General features: G+C 39.7%; 1 protein-coding gene across 3 annotated transcripts; it reads right to left on the reverse strand.

The window, feature by feature from the left end:
- Nucleotides 1–3,902: 3,902 nt before the first annotated feature.
- Nucleotides 3,903–11,052, reverse strand: tnni2.S (troponin I2, fast skeletal type S homeolog). Of its 3 annotated transcripts, none has more exon segments than NM_001086087.1 (8): nucleotides 3,903–4,364; nucleotides 4,511–4,687; nucleotides 5,051–5,140; nucleotides 5,342–5,470; nucleotides 5,909–5,950; nucleotides 6,794–6,797; nucleotides 8,876–8,906; nucleotides 9,026–9,115. In NM_001086087.1, coding segments are annotated over 7 exon segments (549 nt in total). In that variant the 5' UTR covers nucleotides 8,887–8,906; nucleotides 9,026–9,115; the 3' UTR covers nucleotides 3,903–4,268.

An 11,052-nucleotide genomic window follows, 5' to 3' on the forward strand; every position in this document is an offset into this window, starting at 1 on the left:
ATGAAAAATCACCTGCGCTAAAGCACACGCGGCGCTTCGTATTCCGAAGTCGCCTGAAGTTTCCTCGTGAGGCAACTTCGGACGACTTTGGAAAACGAAGCGCCGCGTGTGCTTAAGCGCAGTCGATTTTAGCCGGCACAAGACAGAGGAAAGGCGTTCGGGGAGATCGGTCGCCAATCTCCCCGAATGGCCCAGTGTGCCCCTACCCTAAAAAGAGGCTTCATTTGGACAAGACTTACCATTGAGGATTCCACCAACACTGCCAGTCAATTAGGCACTGGTAGCACACTGCACTTGCCCCAGATATGCCGCAGACTGGGGGTCATGTCCAGAGCTGTGACAGCAGGGGGTACTCTAGTCTAAGAATCCACATCAAAGGGGGGCCCCTGAGAGATGCAAAGGCCCAATTGGACAGTAGTAAAGTAGTCAGGTTTGAGGAGGAGCAGGGTGTAATTGATGTGGTTAGAAGAATGAACCCCCTATTGTAAATTATAAGGATATTTGAAGTTGCCACAGAGTTCCAAGCACTCAGCCTTCAGCCTTGTTCCTTTATTTGGTCCTGAAACTTTATTGTTATAATTTACAGTAGTGAGTAAATTTTTATATATATATATGTAAAAAGGGATGGAAGTTTATTATTTTTTTTACCAGGAAAATGAATGTATAGACCCATAACTGTTGAGCCTCTTTCACAAAAACTCCCCTTACTATATTTAGTAAAGAATGCCCAGGATATCAGTTTAGTGAGCGCTCAGCAATACACAGCACAGTGTCCTCTTTCACTTATTTATTGAAAGGGACACATTTCAAACTTAGAAACCAAGAACAGCAGTGAGTAGGGTTTATTTTGTCTCCTTTCTGCTGGAGTAAGTGGTTTTCTTGTGGGAACTCGGTTCCTTCCCACAGCAAATGTCTTCTCTCGTTCCTGACCCCTCCAGATGACTCGCCCCACTGTATCTGAGAAAGAACACGGACACACGGACATTAAAGAGATAGCGTCTCAATAAACATCATTATGTTAATTCAGCAGATTTATATTGGCACCCCAACCCTTGCCATCTTTTGAAAACATTTACCAGGGACACTCCCAACCAGTAGCCCTTGAGTAACATGTTGCTCTCCAACCCCTTGGATGTTGCTGTCAGTGTCCTCAAAGCAGGGGCTTATTTTTGAATTCCAGGTTTGGAAGCAAGTTTTAATTGCATAAAAACTAAGTATAGTGCAAAGTAGAGCCTCTTGTAGGCTGACAGTCCACATAGGGGTTACCAAATAGCCAATCACAGCCCTTATTTGGCTCCCAAGGGATTTTTTCATGCTTGTGTTGCTCCTCAACTCTTTTTACATTTGAATGTGGCTCACGGGTAAAAAAACATTGGGGACCCCTGTTCTAGGGCTTATTTGTGAAAAGGGTGCAAAGAATGTGTGCAACTGAAAATTGAAAAAGTTCAGGCAGTGGCACCTATACTTAAGGGTCTGCCGACGGACTGGACATGGGTCTGGACATGGATCCTTATTTGCCCTTCAATGGGTATTAGGTACAGGCATCCCTTGAGTATGGTGCGATTTGGACTGGCCTCTCGGCATACCAGGAAAAATCCCATTGGGCCCCAGTCTTGGTGGGCTCTGCCATTCCTTTCGCTAATCATCCGACTGGCTTTCTCAATTCAGAATTCTGAATTGAGAAAGCCAGTTGGATGACTAGCGAGCCGTCTTCAAGGAAAAAGAAAATACAGCAAGTCCAGTTGATTTGACTAGTTACTATAGGTATACCATGACCTGGATGAATGAGAACCTTAACAGACATGCTCACTACCTATTTTTTTGCACTGATCATACTGGCTTGGGGTTAATTGGGTGATCATTGTCCAATTTATGAAGGGGTCATACTGCCCCATAGGAGGTACGGCCTTAAAGTGAAACCGCTTCGAATTAGGACCCATAATTTTTTGAAATGGTCCAACTCCTCCATGAACATAACAAGGTGTAGCGGGCCCAAAAATGTTGTTGTACGGGGGGGCCCATGAATTCTAATGTGTGCGTGGTTAGTTCATACTATTACTCCATACCATTGTGTGCAACTTGTTAAAGAGATGTGGGCAGGTCCGGACTGGGAATTAAAATAGGCCCTGGCATTTCAGGTACACAGAGGCCCAATCAGCCCCACCAACCCACTAAATACTGACTTTCTATGGGACCTTATAGCAGCCCCTCTGGCATTTGCCAGAACCCACAGATTGCCAGTCCGGGCCTGGATGTGGGCATCAGCAGAGAGAGGGCTGGGCAAGAGCAGAGGCATTAGGACATAAACCCCAATCAGATGACAACGGAGAGTAGAGTTTACTGCCCATAGGCTTCAATAGGTGCTGCTACACTGTTGTATCATATGAGTTACTCGCTTCTCCTGTGTCAGAGATCTCAGCCATTTCACTGTGTTGATTTAGTATGTGTGTAAAGGCTTCTTATTAGCATTTATCTGGGCTATGCCACAGATTAGTTTTTAGTATCTCCTTTCACTCTCTGATGGTATCACGTCACCAGGGAGGTGAGAACCTAGCTACTTATCTAACCAACATGAGCCTCTCCATGCCGCATTTGCACATTTCCAATCCTAAAGGATTCCTACCCGTTACTAATATCCCTTGTGCACGTCACGTGTATCTCTGATACCCTACCGATAACACCGTCTTTCCCTTGCCTGGCCTACCGTACTACTATCTGTAAATTTCATTGCACTGGTGCCAACTTCCGGAGTGCGCAGTTTACCACATCTGAAAATACATTCCAGGGAAAGTTTATTGCGGAGTTATAAGGTCTGTAGTGTGTAATCTGCTTCACTCTAGAGGACTGTGGCGACCTCTATTTTGATAAATATACCACCATAAACCCTATTTTAATTAATTAATTAATTGATTAATTTATTTATTTTATTTTAAAATAGAACCTTGTACTGGATCCCAGCTTTGATATAATTGATCATTGTTTGGGTTTATTTAATGGTGTAGTGACTTGAAGTGTGGAGATCTAAATTACAGAAAGATCCTTTTTCTGCAAAAACTGAGGTCCTGGGCATTTTGAATAGAAGGTACCATACCTGTAGCTGTATGAGTAAGTAAGTAGATATTAGTATATAACTTGAATAATTTATGTATATATATATATATATATACTCACATGCTCATCTCTCTGATTCATCATCTACACTTACCATTCTATAACTATTTTCCTTTATCCTGGGGGTGCCATCTTCTCATGAACATATACCTTCTATCGTGTTCCTTTTCCCAACATTCATTATTCTTCCAGATTCCGTTTACGAATCTTTAAAAGTGTATGTTATGTTGTGATTATGCAAACCATAAATTAGCTGAGGATTATCAAGTGATAATTAACCTTAATCGTTATAGCTCATACACTTGTGCCAATAAAATCTAAAACTACTGTCAAAGTACCGGTATTGAAATAGGAGATGTAATTTGGCCATACATCAATGTCATACGGCATCTTCTCATAGTTATTCCATTACGGCTATGGATATGCAGTGGGAATTGCACTGCTGATAATTAAAAGCGTCTGCCGAAGGGAAACAGGTGAAGTATAAGGCACAAAAACTCTGACATCCCCATTAAAACTACTAGAATGCTGTAGCTCATTGTTAGAGCGGGTCCGAGCACTAGTGTCATCCAAGCTTTTTATATGTTAAACCCTGCCATACACTTATTGATGCACAGAAATAATGATGGACTTCAAATAACCTACTCCTAGGTTTCTAGTTGAGTTTCAGTATTATCCACAGAATAACCCATTGGTCTTCTGTGAGGCTTTTTGTTATGTGGGTATGTGGCCATTCCTTAGTGAAATAGACATGAAAGAATGAATAATAACCAAAAAAAAGAAGTCGCCAGTGCTAGAGAAGAAAGGAACGTGACGTCACCTCCCAGATCAGGTATCACCAACTTTAAGGGACGTCACAAGCTTTATTTACAAGTTTATGTTTTCACGTCCGCATAATACAACTACTGCAAAACCAATACAGAGGGGACACAGAAATTTGAGCCCCTCCTTGAGTCCATAACATTCTTTAAGACCTTGTACAAGGGTATAAAGTGGAGTGGTGAAATATCCAGGAGTGGGGAGGAGGTAAGACTTCAATATCCCCGCTGAAGAGTGAGCAACAGAGGAATTTCCCCCTAGTTAACAGAGAAGTTAGGGTATGGTGGTTGTCTCTGTAAGCTAAGGGGTTTAAGATGGCAGTGGTGTTAGTGATGAGTTTAAGCCTCAGATTGAAACATCTTCTTCCTGCCTTCCATGCCGGATTTCTCCTCAATGTTCTTACGCCAGTCACCAACATCACGGAGATCCTTCTCCTGGAGTTGGAAAGAAAAAAACATGTTTAATAAGAGTTTGTTTGCTTAATGGTTTCATTATTTTAAATAAGCCATTGAGTCTCACTGAGCTCATAGGATGATTGGCTATAAGGAGCGGAAGTCTATATAAGTAGCTGAAGACTCACCTTGTCAGTGTCTTCCTTCTTGACCTGTTTGAGGTTGGCACGGAGTTCCATGTTGACCTTGTGCTTGGAGCCAAGCAAAGCACGCAGCATAGCATCAGCAGACATACGGACACGTTTAAGGGCAGGCCTCTTGAACTTGCCACGCAGATCAAACATCTTCTGGTTTAAGTCTTCCAGCTACATGACAAACAAATATGGAGTCCGTCAGAGTATAACAGAGAATGCGATGCACTAAAACCACATAGAGTGACATCTGGACAAGATCTTATGTAAAGTAATTGGAGAAATTAGATATAGATTGTCCTAAATGGTATAGGTTTTTCTATAGACCCATGGTGGACTTAAGGTCAGGTATATGGGTAATCTCCTATGCTGAGGTCTACTATGGCCTAGGCCCACTGGGAGATACTCCGTTAGGCCACTCTGACCCTATTGATTATTATGAATGACTATTTGCTGAGTTTTATGATGGAACTACAGAGAGACTTAAAGAGTGAGGATCTGTAAATCTGTTCTTCATAATCTATGGAAGCTACTAACCTCCTTGGTGCTCTTCTGGACTTTGGATTCTGTATCATACCTCTCCTCATCAACCACATCGATTTTGGCATGCAACTTCTTGCAGAATTCCTAGGCAGACGATGCGATAGAGAATAAATTTCACTAGTATACAATACACATAAAATATTATATCATGTGATAGCAACTCCACCCAACTGGTTTTTGCATAATGAAACCATATGTCAACAGTAATTACATTTAATAAAAATAAAAAAAAAACATTATAACATAATAAATAAATATTATCAAGACATTTAAAGTTGGTTTTACCTGCAGATCTGACAGACTGCTGGGCAGGCTCAGAGGTGGACAATGTTCACTCAGGTAGGCTTCCTTCTCTGCGGCAATATCAGCTTCTTCTTTCTCAAGGGCAACTTTGGCCACCTGGAGCATCAAGCTCTGCACAAACAAGAGAAGAGGAGTAAGAACAATTCAATGAGGGAAGGATCTAAAAATTGGACTAGGGAGCATAGTGTGCAGTTATGGTTGTGGTGGAGTTCTGTAACAGTTTCAAGATGTCTTAAGGAAGGAGCATTGACTTATGGGGGGGGGCTTTACATTTAAGTAGTCATATGAATGGTGAAAACTACTGGAGGAGAACAGTATAAAAACACTGTATTGGGATATATGTAGGACATTAGGACAATTCAAGAATTGGGATGACCTGGATGGGATCGGATGGGATGAGGGGCATATATGAAGCTGATATGCATTAGAGTAGAGTAGTAAGTTAGTTGGGAAGTATTGTCAGGGCTCTGTACCTATATTAAATGGTATGATCTGACTTTTTTAAAAATAATTTATGGAGCCCCATACATGTGTTCACGGATAACTTACCTTCAGGTGGGTTTTGCGAGTATTGGAGATCTTGGATTTCTTCTGTAGAAACAGAAAGAAAATGTTATTAGCATTTTTAAGTTAGAAGATTGTAATTCCAAACCTAATAAAGAAATCTTTAAAACCCTTTAACAGTCGCTCTGATAAAAATGTCACTTTATGAAATCACACTTTTTTCTTACAAAAACAAATATTTACACTTGTAATTTACGAGCCTTTTTACGCATTTTGTCTACTCAGTTGTATTACTGGCACGCAGGCAAAAGACTATGGAAGAGATAATAGCCTCTCCTCTCCTCCGATCAATGCCTGTCCCGTCTACCCCTCGTTACACCCCTGGTCTAACCCATACTGTGGGATTTCAGGTATAGTAGGGAGAGATGGTGCCTATAGTAACAGTGGATAATAGTCTCTGGGAAGGGAGTGTGACTGTGGGATAGCAGGTATAGTAGGGAGAGATGGTGTCTATAGTAACAGTGGGATAATAGTCTCTGGGAAGGGAGTGTGACTGTGGGATAGCAGGTATAGTAGGGAGAGATGGTGCCTATAGTAACAGTGGATAATAGTGTGGGGGAAGAGTTGGTAGGACCAGACCCTAGCCATCCTTGCCTAGGAAAATTTCTGTCAACCCTTTCTTATTTGTAAGAAACTACTACTATGTATGTGAGAGTGGGCCCTTGATAGAATATGCTCTGGTTGGACTAATTTAACATTGTCAATGTCACCTGACAGTTATTATTGATGTACAAGTCCCTGCAACCTACCGGAATATGCAGATCAACAACAACAACATATATAACAACATATAAGTCTTTATAGCCCAGTAAAGACAGCCCCTTCATTGTCACAACATGCACTATAATGAAAGGAAAAAGAAGAACTTACGTCACTAATCAGAAGGAAAAAGAGAAGGGAAATAAAAAAGAAGAGGTTAGAAATAAAAGACACAGTACTGAGTATAACTTACTAAGCCAATATAAAATACAATAGCCAATACTCCTTAACCTAGGCTGTACATAGCTTTCCTTGAAGAGAGAAAACTATTTATTTTATTGTGTACATAGTGCAGCCCTTCAATATCTGTTTTTATGAAAATAATTGGAGGCTGCCACTAGAATTACCTCCAGCAAACTGTCCTATGTTGTTGATTGGGGGGCACAGGGATGTACCAAAAACTTTGCTTCACAATTCAAATCCGAGTACTTTTTTCAAAATTCACATTCAGCCAATTTCTTTTATTCAGCAGAACTAAATTCCAGCCTTTAATAATGTATAATATTAAAGCCCTGGCCAGCTGCAAGTAGCACATTTTTTGTTGAATTATGATCCCATTTTGTTGATTGATCTTAAATCTAAATATTCTGAGATTTGTAATTTGGCCTTCAGCATAGTAAGAGCTGAAAGATTTGTTCTGCGTCTAGTGATCTATAGCAACAAATCAGATGTTTGCTTTCATTGTGCAAATTGCAGTAAACCAGTAAATGCTATTTGCTGATTGGTTGCTATTGGTTACTGGACCTGGAGCAAAATAGACATGCTGCTTCATTTACCCCTACTAGTGTATGTATTGAGCAGCTAGGAAGCTTTGTCCTGGCACCTTACACTCTGTTTAAAGGAGAATTGGCTGTAAATAAATGCTATAGGCAGAGAGCTGGATACAGAATATACAATATCAGTGATAAGCAATAGTCATATATGCATGATATTAAATGTTACAGATCGATGGAACGATAGAAACACTGCAGATGGATAGATTACAGGTTAATAAAGATAGATGGTCGATAAATAGGTAGATGTAGCGTGATAGATAGATAGATTGATAGATGATGATAGATAGATAGATAGAGAGATAGATAGATAGATAGATAGAGAGAGAGAGAGAGAGAGAGAGAGAGAGAGAGAGAGAGAGAGAGAGAGAGAGAGAGAGAGAGAGAGAGAGAGATAGATAGATAGATAGATAGATAGATAGATAGACGGATGATGATCGATAGATAGATAGATCGATATAGACAGTAGACAGATAGATAGATAATGGATTGATAGATGATGATGATAGATAGATAGATAGATAGATAGATAGATAGATAGATAGATAGATAGATAGATAGATAGATAATGGATTGATAGATGATGATAGATAGATAGATAGATAGATAGATAGATAGATAGATAGATAGATAGATAGATAGATAGATAGATAGATAGATAGATAATAGATATATAGATGATAGATAGATAGATAGATAGATAGATAGATAGATAGATAGATAGATAGATGATAGTAGACAGATAAATAGATAGATAGATAGATAGATAGATAGATAGATAGATAGATGATAGTAGACAGATAAATAGATAGATAGATAGATAGATAGATAGATAATGGATTGATAGATGATGATAGATAGATAGATAGATAGATAGATAGATAGATAGATAGATAATAGATATATAGATGATAGATAGATAGATAGATAGATGATAGTAGACAGATAAATAGATAGATAGATAGATAGATAGATAGATAGATAGATAGATAGATAGATGATAGTAGACAGATAAATAGATAGATAGATAGATAGATAGATAGATAGATAGATAGATTGATAGATGATGATAAATAGATAGATAGATAGATAGATAGATAGATAGATAGATAGATAATAGATCGATAGATGATGATTATGATGATGATGATAGATAGATAGATAGATAGATAGATAGATAGTAGATCGATAGATGATGATGATGATGATGAAGATAGATAGATAGATAGATAGATAGAGAATAGATTAATGGATAGATGCATATAATAGATTGATGGATTGACAGATTAGTGACAGTCCAATCAATAGATACATGGATATGAATAGATACTAGATGAAAAGAATAAGACAGATAACAGGCAGACATAACATAGAGACAGACAGAGAGAACATGGTTTGACCAATAGAGATTTCTACTCACTCTTCACCCATCTTGGCGGTTTCTGTGATACCTGAGCACAAAACACAAAGACACAAGGTGTCAGCACATAAAGTCCTGCGCCCCAGATATAGCCTCGCACAGAGCTGCAAAGAATCCCTGTAAGGAACACGCTGAGCCCCACTCACATACCAGTCTAGGCCCTGACTGATGGAAGGATTAGTCTGAAATTCCGGAATGAACTCTCCTCCTTGGATCTGCCTTTCTCTGCCACCGCTGCCCAACCTCGAAATAGAACCTAGGCAGGGGGAGCAGAGAAGGGACACCCCACCAGCCTTTTTAAAGTCATCTGATCCCCGTTGGATACATCAGCAACTTTGCAAGACTTTCCAAAAATATCCCACGGATCCTTTAAGGAATGGCAGCTGTCTCGCCCTTTCTCTATTAATTCCTCATTCTAATGAGGTCACAGGTGAAGAAACCTCAGCCATGTGTTCATTCCCTTTCCTTGCATTCATGCGCTCACTCTCTGGTTTCAGATTCTAAATAAAAGCCACTGGCTCCTCCATAATGCTGAGTAAGATTTCTTCCAGATTTACAGTTTCCATACTGTATATGATATTTCTACATGTCCCTAGAATTCTCCTACAACTCTTTTACTAAAGAAACCAAGGTTCTAATGCAGTGGGACTGGTCCTATGTCTTGCCTTCAGCACAGGGAACATGGACACAAATGCTCCAGAATTAAGAAAATCTCCCAAATCTAGCCTGGATGCTTCCACCAAAACCTGGGAACCAATGACAATTGGACTTTTTACAGGCGGATAAGTAATGTACCCCTTTTGTGCAGAATTGACCAAATATAATCATCATAGAGGGAATATGGGGTACAGGGATACATGGTAAAATAATAGGGTTCAGTTGGCTGACAGTTTTGGATACAGATGAAATATAGGGCTTATTATTACATATACTTTAAATCTTTATACTGGCGGCCATGATTGTTGAACCCTACCCTTGCTTATTATACAGATATGGTACCATCTAATAAAGTCAGTGGGGCTCATTTATCAACACTGGGCAAATTTGCCCTTGGGCAGTTACCTATAGCAACCAATCAGTGATTAGCTTTTTGAAGCCAGCTGCAAGTAGAACACTGATTGCAGCGATTTGATTGGTTGCCATGGGTTACTGCCCATGGGCAAATTTGCCCAGTGTTGATAAATGACCCCCAGTGTCATTCCTTATAGAATCCATAATTAAAAATACACAATTAATGCTAAAACAAGAGGTACTGTCAGGAATTATACATCAGTTCCAAATGTTTCGTTGTTAGTTCTAAGGTTATTGTATACAACACAACAGTTAAATACGATGAATAAGCAACATTATATAACGGTATTGAGTATGGAATAGCCTTGTTGCTCTCTACAGATCATTATAATCTCATGGCGAAAAAATACCTATACGACTTCGATACATACGAGACTTTAAAACTGGGAATTCAAAGCAGTTAATAACAAGGCACCTATGATTTGTTGCCTAAATTGTGTGTTAAGTTGTATCCCCCTATTATTCCGTATATATAATCACTTTCTCAGTATAGGGCTGTTTCACATCATTATTGTTATTAATGACTATAAAAGTATCATTCCCCCCAATGTAATAGAAGCTGTTGAAAATACAAAGGCCAAATTGTGGACTTGCCAAGAATTAGCGCAATATATAAAATTTGCTGTTGTCATTAATATATACAATTCCCGACGACATGAAATTCCCTGTTGTTAATTCCACCCCCCTCCCGTGTGAGTTTTGCAATTACGACTGGTGGGATGCGAATAAAATCTCTTGTTTTCATTTAAAACTGAGATGTAACAGCGTGTTGTTTTAAGGGGTACAGAGAATTAAGGAGGTTACAGTTAAACAGGACTGGTGCCAGTTATTCATTGATAGTGGGCTAGATAATGATTGAGATAGGGGGGCTTGGTTATAGGCAAAGATTTAGGTTGCAAGTTGGCCGGGCAGGATCCTAATTAATCCCATGCACATACTGTACTGACATAAATGAATTTATTGTATGTACACAGGCCACTGCCTTTCCCCCCAGGCAGACTGTTCCTTACCTGACCTTCGTAGACTGAGGCCTCTCTATGCAGCAGGGGTGGGACTGGCAGCTCTCTGTTGTGAGGGGGGTATTAATGTGCTGGGGGGCTGCCCAG

Source organism: Xenopus laevis, chromosome 4S (assembly GCF_017654675.1).
Source record: "Xenopus laevis strain J_2021 chromosome 4S, Xenopus_laevis_v10.1, whole genome shotgun sequence".
In the NCBI taxonomy this organism is placed as follows: Eukaryota; Metazoa; Chordata; class Amphibia; order Anura; family Pipidae; genus Xenopus; species Xenopus laevis.